At 46.4% G+C, this 20,829-nt stretch overlaps 2 protein-coding genes across 2 annotated transcripts in view; one reads left to right on the forward strand and one right to left on the reverse strand.

The window, feature by feature from the left end:
• The window catches only part of C2 (complement C2), a 43,020-nt gene extending 26,075 nt beyond the window's left edge, over positions 1-16,945 (reverse strand). Inside the window, exon 1 of the mRNA XM_019438763.2 lies at positions 16,540-16,945. Coding sequence (XP_019294308.2) covers positions 16,540-16,945 — 406 coding nt within the window. The remainder of the gene's footprint in view (positions 1-16,539) is intronic.
• Positions 16,946-17,114: 169 nt separating this feature from the next.
• Positions 17,115-19,508, forward strand: ZBTB12 (zinc finger and BTB domain containing 12). Its single transcript, XM_053905211.1, has 2 exons — positions 17,115-17,264; positions 17,781-19,508. The coding sequence occupies exon 2, from the start codon at positions 17,801-17,803 to the stop codon at positions 19,178-19,180; it is 1,380 nt and encodes a 459-aa protein (XP_053761186.1). The 5' UTR covers positions 17,115-17,264; positions 17,781-17,800; the 3' UTR covers positions 19,181-19,508.
• Positions 19,509-20,829: the final 1,321 nt, after the last annotated feature.

The following is a 20,829-nucleotide window of genomic DNA, read 5'->3' on the forward strand; positions in this document are numbered from 1 at the left end:
CTACTTCATAAGGTTGCTGTATTAAATGAGGGTAAGTTACATAAATTAGCACCTAGCATAGCAACTGACAGGAAGCACTAATTCAATAAACATTAGGCCCCTGTAGCAGCCACTTCCTGGATCCTGTATCTTCTCTGCCCCTCTCTGATTTCAGCTATGGCTGATGTGGACAGATCTTTGGAGCTCAGACTCACCTTGTGCTAAATCATCCCAACCTGGGCCTTTTCCAGGGCCTCAGTGCCCAGTGGGCAAGCACAAATGGGAAAGGCAGGGAAAATAATGCCCCAGAGCCAACCTGCAATCAATCAGAGAATGGAACTGGTGGCTAAATGCTCCTGTCCCCTGTCCTTCCAGTGGGCAATTTCCAGAGACATTCTGTTTCTCTCTTCAGAAAGTTCCAGTGGAATCAAATTTCCATCTCACACAACAGTAACTTCGCTATTATCCCCTAAATTGGCTTTTCCTTCTTCATGATATCACACTGCCTCTCTTCTGCTTTCTGGAATCACCTAAATTAACTGCCTACACCTACATCTCAGCCTCTGCTTTCAGGGTCACAAAAATTGTCCCTTTCCCCGTTCACCTCTCCCATAATCCATTGCTCTCCTTTCACTGGCTTTCCTCAACCAACACACCAGGTCAAACCTGTGTAACATTAACACAGAGAATTACAATCCATTGGTTTACTGGTCTCTCCCCATTACTGGAACACCAACTGGTCAAGGGCAGGGACCCTGTGACATGCTTGGGATCCCCAGTGTCCAGTAGGAGAGAAGGAAGCAGGTAAGCACTGCACCAAGCTGTGGTAGTCATTAAGGCTGTTCACCAATTTTCCTATTTTCTGCCTTCTTCCAAGCACATGGTAGGATTGAATTTCTCAGCACTCTTGAAGTTAAGCATAGCCAAATAGCTTGCTCTCCCCAGTGAAATGTGAGCATAAGCCTTGTGTGTTGTTCTTTCCAGACAGGAGTGCTAATTGCCAATGCAACCGGAGATACTGAAGCGCCTTCTTTGGGTGGAGCCTTCTTTAGCCTGGATCCCCAAGTGATTACAGTGATCAGAGGCCCCCTAACCCCACCCCACTGGCCCAAAAGGTAACATGAATGAGTAACAAAACTTTTGTGTTAAGCTACTGAGATTGTGGTGGTCTTTGTTACTGCAGCATTATTTAGCCATTATGACTGATACAAGCTGAGATAAGAGTGCATCTGAAGTTCACAGACAGGCAAAGAGGAAGGTATCAGATCTCTCAGAGGTTCAGAAAAGTTTCTTAGAGAAACTGGAGATAAGCTTTAAAAGATGAATATATTCAGGGGGGCCTGGATGGCTCAGTCAGTTGAGCATCCAACTTTGGCTCAGGTCATGATCTCACAGTTTGTGGGTTCGAGCCCCATGTTGGGCTCTGTGCTGACAGTTCAGAGCCTGGAGCCTGCTTCGGATTCTGTGTCTCCTTCTCTCTCTGTCCCTCCCCCACTTGTGCTCTGTCTCTCAAAAATAAATAAATATTTTTAAAAAAATTTTAAAGATGAATATATTCAACTACCCAACAAGGAAGAGAGAGGGCAGTCCAGGCAAAGCGATCTGCGTGAGTAACCGGTTGGAGTCTGGAACCCCAGAGTACAGTTAGGGAACTGCAGGACGTTTAGGAAGTTTTAGGGTGAGAGAGGGAAGGGGAGGCCACAGTAAGATGAGACCGTGGAGGAGAGCATGCCCTATGCAGGAGCCAGGTTGGTACCCTGTAAGGCAATTAGTTCTATGGCATTTTAGATAAAGGAAGTGATAGGATTTCATCTGTATTTCAAAAATATTATTCTGGAAACAGTATAGATGGTGAATTGGAAGGCCAGTTAGGAGACATTTATAATCCTTGCAAGAGACAAGGGCCTAAACAGAAGCAGAGAAGTGGGGAAGAAGAGCCAGGACAAGTGAGGAGAAGGCCCCGGAGGCGCCTCTGCGCTCTCCGCTGAGCTCCATGGACACCCAGCTGCCTGCATCTCTGCACTTACCCCAGCATACTCTGACTGCCTGTTTATTAACCGTAGTCTTTTTGAGGGTAGGAAATGTCTTTTTGGTTTTTTACAAATTAACATTTTATTATTCAATTTAAAGGGCAGTGAAATATTAGAGAGGTTTTAGCTTCCTGGGAAACCAACAAGAGAAGCAAAATGGGTCCAATGAACAGATACAGGTTTTTAGCTACTAAAGAGATAGGTTTCTTTTTCAAGAATTATTGTTTGACAGGACAATTTTCTGTATTAAAATGATTATTCACTACTAAATCAATTTATTTCTCATTTCTTTAGAAGTTTTTTTTAAGCAGTAAAATACACATAACATTTACCATCTTAACCATTTTCAAGTGTACAATTCAGTGGCATTAAATACATTTATAACGTCATGCATCATCACCACCATCCATCTCCATAATTCATTTCATCTTGTAAAACTGAAACTCTATACCCATTAAACACTAACTCCTTGTTCCCCGCCCCCCCCCCAGCCCTGGTATCTGGTATCCCCCTGGTACCCTGCTTTTTCTGTCTCTATAATTTTTACTGCTCTAAGTATCTCATATAAATGGAATCATACAGTATTTGTCCTTCTGCGTCTGGCTAATTTCCCTTAGCACAGGGTCCTTAAGTTCATCCATGTTGTAGCCTGTGTCAGAATTTCCATCCTTTTTAAGACTAATAGTCTATTGTATGTGTACCCACATTTGCTTATCCAGTCATCTGGTGATGGGCATTTGAGTTGTTTTTAGCTACTGTGAGTAATGTTGCTGTGAATATGGATGTACTACTATCTCTCTGCTTTCAATTCTTTTGGCTGTATACCCAGAGTTTCTGAATCACATGGTAATTCTATTTTTATTTTTATCTTATTTTTGAGAGAGAGAGAGAGAGAGAGAGAGCAAGGGAGGGGCAAAGAAAGAGGAGGAGAGAGAATCCCAAGCAGGCTCTGCCACTGTAAGTGCAGAGCCCATTGCAGGGTTCAAACTCACAAACCGCGTGATTATGACCTGAGCTGAAATTCAAGAGTCAGCCACTTAATCAATTGAGCCACCCAGGTGCCCCAGTAATTCTATTTTTAATTTTTTTGAGGAAACACCGTACTGTTTTCATAGTGGCTGTCCCATTTTATATTCCCATTAACAAGGGTTTCAGCAAATGTGTCTTACTCTCCTTTGAACCACCAGCACTAGCTCACCATTGGGACATAGAAACTTACATACTTATTAAATGGATGGGGAAAGGATTTGGTGGCTAACTATATATGAGGGATGAAGTACAAAGAGAAGTCCATATTGAATCCCAGGTTTTAGCTTGGCTGATAAGATGGATGGTGACACCTATAGGAGAAGAAATGGGTTTGGGGAGAAAGAGAACAGATTCTATCCAGGACACACCGTGTTTTAAGTACCTTTAGAACACTCGGGAGGAAATAGATATTCTAGACTGGAAACAGGAGGCAGGTCTGGTGGGAGACAGAAACATGAGAATCTGTATCAGTCCAGGTTCTCCAGAGCAGCAGAAACATAAATACATAGAGACTTATTTTAAGGAAATGGTTCATGCAATTATGGGGACTGCTGAGTCCAAAATCCATAAGGCAGGCCAGCAGGCTGGAAACTCAGGGAAGAATTGATGTTGTGGTCTTGAGTTGGAATTTGTAGACCAGGCTGGCAGGCTGGAAACTGAAGCAGGATTTTTACGTTATAGTCTCGAAGCAGAATTCCTTCTCTGGGAAACCTTGGTTTTTTTGCTCCTAAGGCCTTCAACTGATTAGTTGACGTCCACCCACATTTTCAAGGATAATCTCCTTTACTCAGAGTCAACTGAGTGTAGATGTTAATCATATTTACAAAATATCTTCACAGAAATATCCAGATTAGTGTTTGACTAAACAATTGGATACTGTGGCCCACCCAAGTTGACGCATACAACTAACCATCACAGAGTCATCAAGGTGGTAACCGACCTCTTAAAAGCACAAGATATCGGGCGCCTGGGTGGCTCAGTCGGTTAAGCGTCCGACTTCGGCTCAGGTCACAATCTCACAGTTCGTGAGTTTGAGCCCCACGTGGGGCTCTGTGCTGACAGCTCAGAGCCTGGAGCCTGCTTCACATTCTGTGTCTCCCTCTCTCTCTGCCCCTTCCCTGCTCATGCTGTGTCTCTCTCTGTCTCAAAAGTAAATAAACATTAAAAAAAAATTAAAAAAAAAAAAAAGCACAAGGTATCACCCAGGGAGAACAAGATAAAGGCCAAGGACCCCAATAGTAAAAAGATGGACAAAGGAAGAAGAGCGAGGGGTTGCAGAGGAGGCTGAGGTTGTAGAAGGAAGGGAACCCAAAGAAAGAGGTGTCAGAAACCGAAGGAAGACAATGTATCAAACAAGCATGGTCAAATGTGCCACTGGCTGCGGAAGGCTTAAGTGAGGGGAGCACTGAAAATCAGGAAGCCTTTAGTGACCTTTTCACAAGCAGCAGCAGTGCCAGTGCTGTTTGGTAGTGTAAATTGGTACAATTGCTTCAGAACCTATTCAGCATTGAATATGTGAAGAGCCCATCCCTTGTAGACGCATAGCAGTACCCCCCTTACTGCAGCTGCACTCACCCACAGTCAACCTCCGTCTGAAACCAGATGATCCTCCTTCTGATAGATCAACAGGACCTAATGCCTGTCATTCACCTCCTTTTATCTCATCACAGGCAATATATCATCTCACATCACCATAAGAAGAGTTTGAGTATGGGGTGCCTGGGTGGCTCAGTCGGTTGAGTGTCCGACTTCGGCTCGGGTCATGTTCTCACAGCTCATGGGTTCAAGCCTTGCGTCAGGCTCTGTGCTGACAGCTCAGAGCCTGGAGCCTGCTTCAGATTCTGTGTCTCCCTCTCTCTCTCTCTGTCCCTCCCCCACTGGCTCACGCGCACGCGTGCTCTCTCTCAAGAATAAATAAACATTAAAAATAATAATAAAGAAGAGTTTGAGTACAGTACAATAAGACATTTTGGGAGAGATCACATTCATACAACTTTTATTACAGTATATTGTTATAATTTTTCTGTTTTACTTGGTTATTCTTTTTCATCTCTTCCTGTACCTAATTTATAAATTCAACTTTATCGTAGGTACGTAAGTATTGAAAACAATAGTATGGGGCGTGTGGGTGGCTCAGTCAGTTAAGCGACTCTTGGTTTTGGCTCAGGTCATGATCTCACGGTTTCGTGAGTTCAAGCCCCACATGGGCTCTGTGCTGGCAGCACAGAGGCTATTTGGGATTCTCTCTCTCTCCCTCTCTCTCTGCCCCTCCCCCACTTTTGCTGTCTCTGTTTCTCTCCAAAACAAAACAAAACAAAACTTAAAAAAACAAAAAACAAGGGGCGGCTGGGTGGCTCAGTCAGTTAAGCATACAGCTCTTGATTTCGGCCCAGGTCATGATTTCACGGTTTGTAAGTTCGAGCCCCACATCGGATTTAGCACTGACAGTGTGGAGCCTGCTTGGGATTCTCTCCCTCTCTCTCTGCCACTCCCCCGCTCGCTCTCTCTCTCTCTCTCTCTCTCTCTCTGTCTCTCTCTAAATAAATAAACTTTAAAAAAAGAATAAAAAAAACCACAATAGTATATGTGGGGTTCAGTACCTTCACAGTGTCAGGCACCCACTGAAGGTCTTGGAATGTGTCTCCCCATGGCTAAGTGGGGGCCTACTGTGTATTGATTCTTGCTACTCAAAGTGTGATCCACTGGCAGCATTGGCATCACCAGAAGCTTGTAGAAATGCAGAATCTCAGGTGCCATCTAGACCTACTGACTCAGAATCTGCATTTGAACAAATCTCCAGATGATTCATGTGCACAGTGAATTGTGAGTGTGAGAAACACTTCATCTTCAAGCTTTTTTGCTTGTGTTTAAAAAAGTTTGCAAACTATGCATGACCCCTTGCACATTTTTATGCTATTATCTAAAATTTTCCTCAAATGTTTAAATAGTTGCAAAAAGGTGCAATGTCTAGTGTGTTGTGAACATTGACCTTTAAAAAAAATGTTATTGGGGCACCTGGGTGGCTCAGTGGGTTAAGCATTGGACTTCAGCTCAGGTCATGATCTCACAATTCTTGAGTTTGAGCCCATCTCTGGGCTCTCTGCTGTCAGCACAGAGCCTGCTTCAGATCCTCTGTCCCCCATTCTCTCTACCCCTCCCCACTCGCTCTTTCTCTCTCAAAAATAAATATTTTAAAAAGGAGAAAAAAAAGCACATGACCACTCTCTTATTTAACAGTCAGAAATTTCACATTGTTCCATTGCTTCTGAATTCACGTTTCTATTTCAACCTATCAAAACATTATCTTTGTTTAATATAAATAAGATAGAAGCCTCTGTCTTAATTTTTTTAATTTTAGAGAGAGAGAGAATCTTAAGCAGAATCCATGCTCAGCGTGGAGCCTGACACCAGGCTCAATCTCACAACCCTGGGATCATGACCTGACCCTAAATGAAGAGTCAGACACTTAACTAAGTCATCCACGTGCCCCTCAAAACATTAGCTTAAAAAATGTACCTTATGCCTGAAAGTATTCTATTCTCTGCAACAAAAATATGTATGTAGATTAAAACTGAATTTTTAGGGGTGCCTGCCTGGCACCTATTTTATTTACTCAAAATAAATACATAAACATTTTTTTAATTGAATTTTTAAAATTTCTTGTGGCCTTACAGCTCTAAATTTTAAACTTTTTCTTCTGGATTAATTATTATGATTATCATTAATAATTAATTTGTCAAAACAACATGAATATATACAAATTAAGCATAAAAAATAGGGGTACCTGGGTGGCTCAGTCGGTTAAGCATTGGACTTCAGCTGAGGTCACGATCTCACAGTTTATGAGTTCAAGCCCCGCATTGGACTCTCTGCTGACAGATCGGAGCCTGGAGCCTGGAGCCTGCTTTGGATTCTGTGTCTCCCTCTCTCTGTGCCCTTCCCCCACTCACGCTCTGTTTCTCTCACTCTCAACAGTAAATAAATATTTTTTAAAAATAAAATAAAACGATATTAGATTAGAAGTACAATTCTAGGGGCACCTGGGTGGCTCAGTCAGTTGAGTGTCTGACTTCAGCTCAGGTCATCATCTCACGGTTCGTGAGTTCGAGCCCACATCGGGCTGTGTGTGACAGCTTGGGGCCTGAAGCCTGCTTCAGATTCTGTGTCTGCCTCTCTTTCTGGTCCTCCCCTGCTCACACTCTGTCTCTCTCTCAAAAATAAATAAAGATTTAAAAAAAAATTTTTTTAAGTCCAATTCTAGGGGTGTCTAGGTGGCTCAGTGGGTTGAGCATCCAACTCTTGATTTTGGCTCAAGTCAAAATCTCACAATTCATGGGATGGAGCCCCACATGGGACCCTGCACTGATAGCTCAGAGCTGCTTGGGATTCTCTCTATCTGTCTCCCTCTGCCTTTCCCCTCCCCCTCAAAATAAATAAATAAACATTAAAACAATTTTTGTAATTAAAAAAAAAAAAAAGAAGTGCAATCCTAGGAGTGCCTGGCTGGCTCAATCAGTAAAGTGTGCAACTCTGGATCTCAGGGTGTTGAGTTCAAGCCCCATGTTGGGTGTAGAGCTCACATACGTACATACATAAATGTTAAAAAAAAAATAAGTTAATAATATGTAATATTTTTTAAAAAGAAGTGAAAGTCTAAGATGGTTGGGACACCTTCTTTTTAATTAATTCATGTATTTATGGGTCAACATTACTTATTTGCTAGAATTAGGCAGGATTCAGCATGAATTATATTCCTAGTTTAATAATTTTTGTAGACGTAAGAACTGAACATTTTATTTCATATGCAGATGGAAATGGAAAGAGTTTTGTCATAGCAATCTCACTAAGTTCTTTGAAGTTCTTTGAAATCACACGAAGTTATGTACCAAAACATGGTGACTTATAATAAAAAATCAGCTGGTCTCTTCAACAAATGGTGCTGGAAAAACTGGATATTCCCATGCAAAAGAATGAAGTTAAACCCCTACCTCACATTGGATACAAAAATTAATTCAAAGTGGATCAACAACATAAATACATAAAAGCTTAAGCCGTAAAACCGATAGAAGAAAACCTAAATTTTCATGACCTTTGATTTGGTGATTTTTTTTTAAGTTTATCTATTTTTTTAGTAATCTCTGATGGGGTTCTTGAGCAAATGGCCAAGAAAGAATTCTTGAGACGTCTTTGGTGCAAAAAGATGATTTTATTAAAGCATGAGGACAGGACCCGGGGATAGAAAGAGTTGCACTGGAGCTGTGAGGAGTGACTGACATACACTTTCCAGTTAGTGGGGGTGACGGATAGAGTAAGTCTCTAAGGAATTTGAAAGAAAGGCTTTCAGGACCTTAAGGGGCTAGCTACTGTGAAGATAAGGTTACTTTTAGTGTTTAATGAAACAAAAACATCAAGGAAGTAAGGCAGCCATGAGCTCCTTGAGCAAGGTCACACTCTGCGTGTTCCAGGTGTCTATCAGTGGGCTACACTGTAAGGAGATTTAATTTATCTTACATTTCTCTTGTCTTTGTTTCCCTCATCAATCTCTATACCCAATGTGGGCCTCAAACTCACAACACTGAGATCAAGAGTGGCCTGCTCCTGGGGCACCTGGGTGGCTCAGTTGGTTGAGCATTTGACTTCGACTCAGGTAATGATCTCGTGGTTTGTGAGTTTGAGCCCAGCATCAGGCTCTATACTGATAGCTCAGAGCCTGGAGCCTGCTTTGGATTCTGTGTCCTCCTCTCCCTCTGCCCTTCCCCCGTTTACGTGTCTCTCTCCCTCTCAAAAATAAATTAAAAAAAGAGTGGCACGCTCTTCCAACTGAGCCAGCCAGGTGCCCCTTCGTGATGGTTTCTTAGATATGGACACCAAAAGCACAAGCAACAAAAGATAAAACAGATAAATTGGGCTTCATCCAAATTAAAAATATGTGGGCATCTTCGGGGCGCCTGGGTGGCTTGGTCGGTTAAGCGTCTGACTTCGGCTCAGGTCATGATCTCACGGTCCGTGAGTTCGAGCCCCGTGTCGGGCTCTGTGCTGACCGCTTAGAACCTGCAGCCTGTTTCAGATTCTGTGTCTCCCTCTCTCTCTGCCCCTCCCCTATTCATGCTCTGTCTCTCTCTGTCTCAAAAATAAATAAACGTTAAAAAATATATATATGTGTGCATCTAAAGGCTTTTTTTTTAGTAAGCTCTACACCCAACATACAGCCTGAAGAGTCGTACACTCTACCGAATGAGCCAGCCAGGTGCCCCAATCTGAAGACATTTTATCAAGAAAGTAAAAAAGACAACCTACAGAATGGGAGAAAATATTTGTAAATCATATATCCTGTAAGGATCTAGTATGCAGAATATATAAAGAACCCTTACAACTCCACAACAAAAAGGCAAACAACTCAATTTAAAAATGGTCAAAGGACTTGAACAGATATTTCCCAGAGAAGATATACAAGTGGCACCAACAACCACATGAAAAGATACTCAATATCGTTAGTCATTAGGGAAATGCAAATCAAAACCACAATGAGATACCACTTCACCCACTAGGAAGTGACACCTAGGATGTGGAGAGAATGGAACCGTCATACAATGTGCTGGTGGGAATACAAAATGATTCAACAGCTGTGGAAAACTGTTTGATGGTTCCTCAAAAGCTATACATAGAACTACCATATTACCCAGAAATTCAACTCCTAGGTACATACCCCAAAAAATTAAAAACAGGCACTCAACAAATACACGTGCATAACAGCACTATCCACGATCACCAAAAGGTGGAAACAGCCCAAACGTCCATCAACAGAGGAATGAACAAATTGTGGTCTATACATATACTGGAGTATCAGTCAGCCGTAAAAAGGAATGAAGTACTGGGGTGCCTGAGTGGCTCAGTTGGTTAAGCATCCAACTTCGGCTCAGGTCATGATCTCACGGTTTGTGAGTTCAAGCCCCGCATCGGGCTCTATGCTGACAGCTCGGAGCCTGAAGCCTGCTTCTGGTTCTGTGTCTCCCTCTCTCTCTGCCCCTCCCCTGCTCGTGCTCTGTCTGTCTCAAAAATAAATAAACATTAAAAAAAAAAAAAGGAATGAAGTACTGATACATGCTACAACATGGATGAACCTCAAAAGGTATTATGCCAGGGGCGCCTGGGTGCCTCAGTTGGTTAAGCGTCTGACTCTTGATTTTAGCTCAGGTCATGATCTCATGGTTCATGAGTTCAAGCCCCACATCAGGCTCTGCACTAACAGTGTGGAATCTCCTTGGGATTTTCTCTCTCACTTTCTCTCTTCCCATTCCCAGCTCACGTGCTCTCTCTCTCGCTCTCTCTCTCTCAAAATAAATAAATAAACTTTTAAAAAACAAAATTATACAAAAAAAAAAAAAAAGGTATTATGCATGTGAGAGAAGCCAGACATAGGACCACATACTGTAGGATTCCATTTATACAAAATATCCAGAATAGATCATTCCACAGAAACAGAACACATATTGGTAGTTTCTGGAAGCTGGAGGAAGGAGGGAAGCAACTGTTTAATGGGTACAAGGTTTCTTTTGGGGTGATAAAAATGTTTTGGAATGAGACAAAAGTGGATAGAAGTTGGGGTTGCACAACACTGTGAATGTACTAAATGCCATTGAATTTTTCACCTCAAAATGGTTAGTTGCATGTTATGTAGATTTCACCTCAATAATAAAAAGGATAAAATAATAAATACACGTAACTTTGTTGAAATACAGAGAAAGTAGCTGACTTGTAGAATGATGTCACTAGGTCACTCACTTTCTCAGAACCAACATAGATTTTGGAATTGTCCCTTTTGGTGCCCTGGTGTTTTCACCCTCCTGATTCCCCCTGGGGCCTAGTTTCTGTGGTAAGGGAGAGTTGGGCAAGGGGATGGGGACACGTGTTTCTCCTTCACAGGGGCCTCTTCAGGTCCATCAGCACCCCTATGCCTTTTGGGAGAGTCCGATCTGAGAAGGGTTCCCTTACATCTATCCAGGTCCACCTACCCCCTGGACAGTCCTCTTACAGTACAGGGATACACGTTCCTAGTTTGAAGCCTGCTGCCCTGGAGAAGCCTACATGTCATACCCAGAAAAGACTAAAAGAGGGCTCATAGCAACATTGTAGTAATAACCACCAATTTAAATAACACAAATGCTCATCAACAGGACAAAGGATTAACTAGGTGTAAGCACCCAATAGAAAGAAGATTACAACTCAACAAAGTCAGAACGAGTTAAAAAACACATAAACTACGATTCCATCTATGTGAAGATCTAACACACAAAGCTAAACAGCATGCTATTGAGGAACACCTACAACGTGCACAGATAAAGGAAATTTCAAGACAAGAAATGGATCTATATTTGAGAAATTCAGGGTAGCGGTCACCCTGCAGGAAGGGAGAGGGATGCAGTCAGTGTGGAGCCCAAGAGACATCTAAGGTCCTGGGAATTTCTTTTTGTTTGTTTGTTTGTTTGTTTGTTTGTTTGTTTGTTTGTTTGTTTGTTTTGAGAGAGAGAGAGAGAGAACAAGAGCAGGGAAGGGGGGAGAGAAAGAGACCGAGAGAGAGAGAGAGAGAGAGAGAGAGAGAGAGATCCCAAGCAGGCTCTGCATCACCAGCGCAGAGCCAGACTCCAGGCTGGAACCTATGAACCTGGAGATCATGACCTGAGCCAAAATCAGGAGTCGAACGCTTAACCAACTGACCCACCCAGGTGCCCCCTGGGAATTTATTTCTTAAGCTACGGTCAGATACCCAAATATTTTGTTTCATTTGTCTTTATATGTGCTCATTTTATTTATTTTAATTTTTTTAACGTTTTATTTATTTTTGAGACAGGGAGAGACAGAGCATGAACAGGGGAGGGGCAGAGAGAGGGAGACACAGAATCTGAAACAGGCTCCAGGCTCTGAGCTGTCAGCACAGAGCCCGACGCAGGGCTCGAACTCACAGAACGCGAGATCATGACCTGAGCCGAAGTCGGATGCTCAACCGACTGAGCCACCCAGGCGCCCCTATATGTGCTCATTTTATACGCTCTTCAATGTGTATAATGTCTTCACAATACAGGTTCTTAGGAGAGAGGATGAGCATGAAGCGAGTCAAGGAGAGTAAACAATCACAATGCTGGCTGCGCTGGAGTGTGGAGTGTGGTGGCAGCCAAGAGAGGGATCAAGCTGAAGAAAGATTTTTTTCTCTAGGGGCGCCTGGGTGGCTCAGTCGGTTGAGCGTCCGACTTCAGCTCAGGTCACGATCTCACGGTCCGTGAGTTCGAGCCCCGCGTCGGGCTCTGGGCTGATGGCTCAGAGCCTGGAGCCTGCTTCTGATTCTGTGTCTCCCTCTCTCTCTGACCCTCCCCCGTTCATGCTCTGTCTCTCTCTGTCTCAAAAATAAATAAACGTTAAAAAAAAATTAAAAAAAAAAAAAAAAAAGATTTTTTTCTCTTAAGGCAGCAAAGACTTGTCTGGGTTTAAAGTAAAGGGGCAAGTATAAAGCCCAGGAGGGCAAGAAACAGAAGGCAAGATTAAGAGTGGGATATAGGAGGGAAGGGAGGGCTTTCAACAGGCTCTGACATTAAGGAAAGGGGAATAAGGATGAATGAAGAAAGGGATGTTTGGGGTGTGAAGGAGAGCACTCCAGTCTGCTGAGAGAAAGAGATTGATCAGGAGAGGGGTAGGAGACTCAGGAGAGTGGGTAGGTAGGAAGGGCATGGTGGGCGTGGTGGAGGAAGGGGCTCTTCCAGGTACATAAAGCATCCCCCCCCCAGAACCTAACTGAAGGGTGCCGCTAAAGTCAGAGCAGCTGAGTGCTGCACGTGACAAAGGGAAGGAGGGGACGTAACAGAAAGGGGGAGATGCCCGAGATGCCCAGAGGCCTCGTGGGGAGTGGGGCAGTCTGTACCCTTTTACACTTTTTGAATTTGTGGTCTTTGGGATGTTTTGTTTAGTTGGTTGGTCATTTTGTTGGGGGGGTTGGCTTGGGTTGGTTTTGTTTGGTTTTTGGCTTTGTTTTTGGAAGGAAGAAAAATCGGCTATTTATTGGTGTGGTGCCACCCAGGAGAATGGGGAGCTAGTGCTTAACGTCCTAAATTCCCCGTTGGCTTACAAGCAGGGGTTCTTAAAGGGTGAAAGTTCAGGGTAAGGGTCTTAGGGTCTTGGATCATGCCGATTGATCGACTGTAATATTTCCTTTCTTGACCATCTTCTCCCTCTCGGCATCTCCTTGTCAGGTTTTGGTGTGAGTGCAGTGAGGTGGTCGCTCTGCTGCAGGGGCTTGGCTGTTCCTCTTTAGGGGCCTGGAACTGCAAGACCTTCTCAGCAGATTGTGCTCAGTGATATCATCTCTAGAGTACAAAGGCAGAAGTTGTACATCCCATGACTATTCCTAAGCTGCAAACTATTATTATTTCTTTTCTTGTACACGTGGCATGTTATGTTTGACATCTCAGGCAGAACAGCACCCCACAGACTTCTCAGGAGGCAACATGATGTTACTTCCTAAGGCAAGTTTACAGGTTTCTTTAATAGTAACCAAGGGCTCTGTGACTGGTCAGAGGCAGCTATGTCTAAATTCAGGGAGCTTTGAGGGATAGGGACAATGACTGCTCTAGCTACTTCCTGCTGAGGAGGGGTGGAGGTCAGGATCATAGGGAATGAAAGTGTTTTGCTCCTGGGGCATCTGAATGGCTTAGTTGGTTAAGCATCCGACTTCGGCTCAGGTCATGATCTCGAAGTTCATGATTTTGAGCCCCACGTCAGGCTCTGTGCTGACAGCTCACAGCCTAGAACCTGCTTCAGATTCTATGTCTTCCTCTCTCTCTGCCCCTCCCCTGCTCATGCTGTCTCTCTCTGTCTCTCAAAAATAAATAAACATTTAAAAATTTAATAAAAAAGTGTTTTGCTCCTAACCGTAAGTACTCTGGTGCCTGGCCTAACTTCAAAGCTTTGGACAACCATTAATTAGTTTCTGCTTTTGCTGCCTTGAGCAGCATCTCATGCCACATTTATGAGTAGATAAATCATTAAAAGAATAGCCAAGATAGATAATCCCGCTTGGGTTAATGCCCAGAGTATTGATCGAATTCCTTAAGGAATCCAGAAAAACAGACCAGAATACCAATCCCATTTTGTTCCTGGGACTTCAGTAGGAATCTGTTGCAGCCAAATGTCTTGTCCTCTAATCTCGTCAAGGTGGGTTTCTACTTTTTGTTGAGCTATTACTTGAACCGTTTCGCTGGCCAAGATTCCCAAGGTGATAGAAAGATTTTTGATCATGTGCTCTGAGCCCTTATTCCCCACCAAGGTAAAAATGCTCTCCCAAAAGAATATCAAATGTATTATCTTTTTTTATTTATTTATTTTTTTAATTTAAAAAAAATTTTTTTAACGTTTATTTATTTTTGAGACAGAGAGAGACAGAGCATGAATGGGGGAGGGTCAGAGAGAGGGAGACACAGAATCTGAAACAGGCTCCAGGCTCTGAGCAGTCAGCACAGAGCCCGACGCGGGGCTCGAACTCACGGACCGCGAGAATGTGACCTGAGCCAAAGTTGGCTGCTTAACCGACTGAGCCACCCAGGTGCCCGTCAAATGTATTATCTTGATAATCAAGCAAAGAATCCCCATTTCGTATTGATTCCCTCTCTTGTTCAATAAATACACTTTTTGAATTCTGAACCATGCAAGTAATTCTAAGAAAACATAAAATACACTGGACCATTTTTGTTTTTTAATTGGGGTATGTATTAGGTCATTTGCATGGACACCAGCAGGCCTGAGGCAGGTACCACAGGCCTGGAAGTAGCTCAGACAACAGGAGAGGTAGGTAGCAGCCGAGCAGGACTCAGGGTTCCTACAGCGAGGGCAAGAGCTGAGTGTGGGTCAAAGAAAGAAAAAGAAGTTGGAGGTTTTATTGTTATACAGGAAAAGTTGTACAAGCCTATGGATTAAAAGTCCAGACTAACTTCCCTCCTCCTTTCCTGCTGGTAGCTCAAGGAATATAAATTATTCCAGTCTAGGCTACGCAGAATGCAAAAGTACATCCACTGCCAAAGCTACTTGGAATGTCTCAGAGAAATGTGTAACTCTTCCTGTTTGGGATTATCTAGACCACTGTTTGCCTCCATCAGTAACCAAGAATGGTGCTGTAAGCCATGAGCTAGCTAGTCCTAGACCACTTTCCCCAGATGTACACAAAAAATACACATACCTCGGGGCGCCTGGATGGCTCAGTTGGTTGAACATGTGACTCTTGATCTTAGCTCAGGTCATGATCCCAGGGTCATGGGATTGAGCCCTGCATCAGGCTCTGCACTGACAGCGTGGAGCCTGCTTGGGATTCTCCCTCCCTCCCTCTCTCTCTCTCTCTCTCAATAAATAAACTTAAAAAAAAAAAAAAAAAAGGAGTGGAATATAGCTTTGAGCCTAGGTGTGTCTGACACAAAAGCCAAAGTTCTTTCTCAGATTCATATGGCCTGACTACAAAGGAGAGTTCTACAAAGAGGGCATTTTAGAATAAAGAGAACTGAGTGCAGGCATAAAAGGCAGAGAATTTAAAAGGGAAAGGCAGAGTCAAGCATGACCTAAACACTGCCCCCACTCTCCCACTCAAGGGTATCTCTTTGAGTTCAGGAATTCAGTTTAAGTCAGGAACAAACTTTTTATGGGTGGATGCTGGCTGAACTGAAGAGGAATGACTTCAGCAGTCAGTCATTTATTGCATACCTTTTATTTGCAAAATATAACCCATGACATAATTCCTGCAATCAAGAAGTTTATGATCTAATGAAGGAAGCCAGAGGTCGAACCCATTATATAACAGGCAGTTTCATCAGAATTGATGCTAAGAAAAATGCTCTAGTCTCCTGGAGTATGTAATAAACCAATCCAATCAGTGGGAAGCAGAGGCTTTTTCACCTGGACTTCAATGGGTAGGGAAGTGAGTGTGCAAGAAAGAGGGGGGCAGTCCTTGAGGTGCTAATAAATGCTGTTGGTAAATCTGTGGAGACTGCAGGTTAGTTTGCGAGTGACACAGAAAGAGAAGAAAGAGGTGCAGAGTTGATGGGAGGTTTTGTTTAAGGCGGTGGAGCTCTAACCTTGCCAGTCCCTTGGAGGAGCAGGGAAGGGATTGGAAGGACGGCTGCAGTTGGAAAGATTAAAGACGGTAAAATCACACTGACATAAATAATCGCATAATTAGAAAAATTAATACTTGAGCTAATTACACAGTAGGGGTGAAATAGGCGAGGTCATAGACAGTACATAAAAGTGGAGGACGTTTGCCTTGGCAAGAAGTGGGATCAATTCTGAGAATGGAGGGGAAGGTCGGATGGGTGTGATGTTACACGACTGTGAGACGGAGGAAAGTTGAGGACACTGCATTGTTTCAGTAAGAAGTTAAATAATCTTTTGGGCCAGGAGGGCTAGGGTGGTCACTAACTTCAGAAGAGTTGGAAAAAGTCTTGAAGTGTGGCTGGAGAAACTATGAACATACCAAACAGAGGATGCACGCGTGGGCAACAGCGACCAACGGCTCTGATAGCCGCGGGGCGGTCTGGGTTCCCGGGAAGGGCTGCGGTTGCAACCCTGTCCTGCTCGGCACAGCTGGGCCAGAGCGGCGCTACCACAGGGAGCAGGTGGCAGCACTGTCTGCTGGAGCTGGGCTGGCGGGGAGCGCGGGCGGGGGCGCGCTCTGCGGGGCGCAGAGTGGACGGCGCCCCAGGCAGCCGGGAACGGGGGGCGGGCCCGAGCAAGCGGGCCTCCGCGCGGCTCTTGGCACGCACGCGCAGACGTGCCGCGGGGCCCGGAGGCACAGAGGAGGGGGAGCGAGAAAGGGGGGTGTGGAACGTATTTCCGCTCTGGCGGACAAATAATACCGGCCAAAGGGGAGGCCAGGCCATCCGGCCCTTTAACCGCGTGGGGGGGGGCTGGTGAAGAAAGGGGGGTCTGGAAGGGGCGAATCCTGCTCCTTTAATTCCCTCCCCTCTTCCTCCTCCCCGAGTTCTCGCCGACGCCGAGGCGCGCGGGGCCTGGAACACACTGCACGAGCCGCCCCCGCCCCTCCCTCCTTACGCCCACGCGGAGCTGGCCCCGCGCGCGCGCCTCGTGCACCCCCGCGCCTGCGCGCTGCCCAGGCTCTGCCCGTGTTTGGGGGCGCTGCCGACCCTGGGGGGGTGGGGGAGATAGGGGGGGAAAAAACAGCGCGCGGAACCGGGCCAGGTGAGAGGCGCGTGCACTCAGGGTCGTGGGGCTGGGGGGGCGTGCCACGGAGCTCTGAACGTGGGGGGGGGCGTGCACGAAGCGTGCAGGCGGCGGGGGGAGGACGTGAAAGGCGCGTGCAAACGTGCAAAGGGGGGGCGGAGGAATGAAGCAGCGGGGAAAGGGGGCGGGGTGAGAAAAGGCTGCAGCCCGGGCCACCCCGGAGCCCAGAGCCCCAGGCCTCTGCTCCAGGTTTCTCCAGCCTTCCCCTTGGGCGCGCGGGCTCGCCCCATCCTCGCGGGCGGTCCGGCGAGGGGGGGGGGGGGGTGTGGACGCCGCTGCCCCGCCCCCGGGAACCACGCCTCCGTTCTCTCGGAGGGAGAGCGCTTCCCCAGGGACTGGGGAAACTGAGGAAGGGGCCTGAAGACTGGGAGAGCTGAAACTGGGATGCTGGGCAAGAATGGGAGCGAGGGGCCTGGAGCCTTGGCTTAGGCGAACCAGAGACCTTTGTCTCTGACCGGTTTCCTTCCCAACCAGGGTTGCCCACCCCCGCCACAATGGCCTCTGGGGTGGAAGTCCTGCGCTTCCAGCTGCCGGGCCACGAGGCCGCTACCCTGCGGAACATGAACCAGCTCCGCGCAGAGGAGCGGTTTTGCGACGTGACCATTGTGGCCGACAGCCTCAAGTTTCGTGGCCACAAGGTCATCCTGGCCGCCTGCTCGCCTTTCCTGCGGGACCAGTTCCTACTGAACCCCAGTTCTGAGCTGCAGGTCTCACTGATGCACAGTGCACGCATCGTGGCCGACCTGCTCCTGTCCTGCTACACGGGCGCTCTGGAATTCGCCGTCAGGGACATCGTCAACTACCTGACGGCTGCCTCTTACCTGCAGATGGAGCACGTGGTGGAGAAATGCAGGAACGCCCTCAGCCAGTTCATTGAGCCCAAAATAGGCCTCAAAGAGGATGGGGTCAGCGATGCCAGCCTTGTGAGCAGTGTCAGTGCCACCAAATCCCTGCTCCCTCCTGCTAGGACCCCAAAGCCAGCCCCCAAGCCCCCACCCCCACCCCCTTTGCCCCCTCCACTCCTACGGCCTGTGAAACTGGAGTTCCCTCTGGATGAGGATCTGGAGCTGAAGGCTGAGGAAGAAGATGAGGACGAGGACGAGGACGTGTCTGACATCTGCATCGTCAAAGTGGAGTCGGCCTTGGAGGTGGCACACCGGCTCAAACCTCCCGGAGGTTTGGGAGGAGGCTTGAGCATCGGAGGCTCGGTGGGCAGCCACCTTGGGGAGCTGGCCCAGAGCAGCGTGCCCCCCAGCACTGTGGCCCCACCACAGGGTGTAGTGAAAGCCTGCTATAGCCTGTCCGAGGACGCAGAAGGGGAGGGTTTGCTGTTGATCCCTGGAGGCAGAGCCAGCGTGGGGGCCACCTCGGGCCTGGTGGAGGCAGCAGCGGTGGCCATGGCTGCCCGGGGGGCGGGGGGCAGCCTGGGGGCAGGGAGCAGCCGGGGACCCCTGCCCGGGGGCTTTTCCAGTGGAAACCCCCTAAAGAACATCAAGTGCACCAAGTGCCCGGAAGTGTTCCAGGGCGTGGAGAAGCTGGTCTTCCACATGCGGGCGCAGCACTTCATCTTCATGTGCCCACGCTGCGGCAAGCAGTTCAACCACAGCAGCAACCTCAACCGCCACATGAACGTGCACCGCGGCGTCAAGTCGCACTCGTGTGGCATCTGCGGCAAGTGCTTCACACAGAAGTCCACGCTGCACGACCACCTCAACCTACACTCTGGAGCGAGGCCCTATCGCTGCTCCTACTGCGACGTGCGCTTCGCTCACAAGCCTGCCATTAGGCGGCACCTCAAGGAGCAGCATGGCAAGACAACGGCAGAGAACGTGTTGGAGGCCAGTGTGGCAGAGATCAACGTCCTCATCCGCTAGTGGGGCAGGCTCGGGGGCCAGGAGGCGGGGGTCCCTGGGCTGAAGGGAGCTCCCTGGCCCAGGAGAATAGGTAGGGGGGTGGGAGGGTCGGGAACAGGCAGGTACGGTGGGGAACCTGAGCGGATATATCCTGAGGGAGGGGCTGAAGATTCCTTGGAGAGAGGACCCCTGCCTTTTCAGAAAAAAAGAATGGAGAGGGAGAGGGTTCTTTGAGAAGACCAAGAGAATATGGGCTCCCAGAGAAAGATTTTCTTCTCTTAGACATGCATGGATATGTGGAGGGAGGGAAAGGGTCTTATGGAATGAGGAAAAAAAAAAAAGACAAAAATGCTTTATTCCTGGTTAAGGCTGCCCAGGGAGAGGTTCTGATATATCTTGAGATGGGGGGTGGGGGGGTGGGAATTGGGAGGGAATTTGGCAGGAGGCAGTTTATGTACTCCTGCATAGAATAGATCCTTGGGAGAGGGAGTGGTAGGGGGAAAGGATTATTGAATTCCAGAAAAGGAAGTAGGGAGACAGTTCTTGCATGCTGGGGGAATGGGATTATGGGTAAAGACTCACCAAAACTAGGGAGAACCATGTCAGGTGCCAGGTAAGAGAACATGGGGATAAGGGTCCTGGGTAGATATGAAGTGGGGGACAATAGCAAGAAGGATGAACAGTGGTGGGGGTGGGGGGTAGGGCACTTAGATGAAAGGATACATGGAGGTCTGTTTGGGGAGGGAGGGAGAGGAGTAGAGACTTATACAGTATTTTTTAAGAAAACAAAACGTATTTTTTAGGATTTTTTCTGGAGTTTGGGGTTTTAGTTTTTCTGCTTTTGTTTTCCACAAAATAAAAAATAATAAAAAAAAACACTTTATTTTTTCTTTATACTCTGTCTGGCAACTGCATGTGTATGACTATCCCACCCTAGACAGCTTCTCTCTCATGCCATTTGCTCTACACTCCGCACAACTCCTGTAGGCCTCATGCGTGAAGGAGACTTGAGGAGAGAAGGGGATTGTGCAAGTGGGCTTCTCTGGCTGGGGACCCTCCAAATTCTACAACCTCAGCACCTGGCAGATATCCCACACTTATGTTTCATAATTAGCAGTGGTGATAACACACTATCTCCCCCTCTATTGGAAGAGTTTCGTATCTGCGCTATGGAAGAGCTATATGTGTGATCATTGTGTCCGCCAAAACTTTAAGCAGGAGCCAATGTTTGGACATTTATGATCTGAGGAAGGGTTCATGTCCTCGGGAAAGCTAAATAAAATAAACAAAACAAAAAACAGTTCAGGTTAGGGTATGGGGAAGACTACAATTCCCACAAAGCTCTGGAATAGTTCTTAAGCAAAGAGAACTACAGTTCCCAGAAGGCCTTGAATTGGCCTCAGGTGCTCAATACCCCAACCACCTGCTTCTATCAAATACTGCGTGTGAAATCACACAGGTTTTTTTTCCAGGCTTTGACCAGAATGTAATACGTAAAGGGATGGTAGCCTAAATAATGCTACCAAGGTTATATATTGGTGTAACATCATTCATACTGTTAGCTGGGCTGTGACCCACGCAGTGCCTATGTATATAAGGTGTTTGGCAAAAAAGAAGTTACTCAGTAGTATCACCAGGCAGTAACGGCTCTCAGGCCTCTAGGGTCTTAC

The sequence above is a fragment of the Panthera pardus genome, unplaced genomic scaffold, assembly GCF_024362965.1.
Source record: "Panthera pardus isolate Hobbes unplaced genomic scaffold, ASM2436296v1 HiC_scaffold_17, whole genome shotgun sequence".
Taxonomy (NCBI): domain Eukaryota; kingdom Metazoa; phylum Chordata; class Mammalia; order Carnivora; family Felidae; genus Panthera; species Panthera pardus.

Excerpts from the sequence above, each read along its gene's own strand:
- ZBTB12 (XM_053905211.1), top strand. The coding sequence starts at position 17,801 with ATGGCCTCTGGGGTGGAAGTCCTGCGCTTCCAGCTGCCGGGCCACGAG.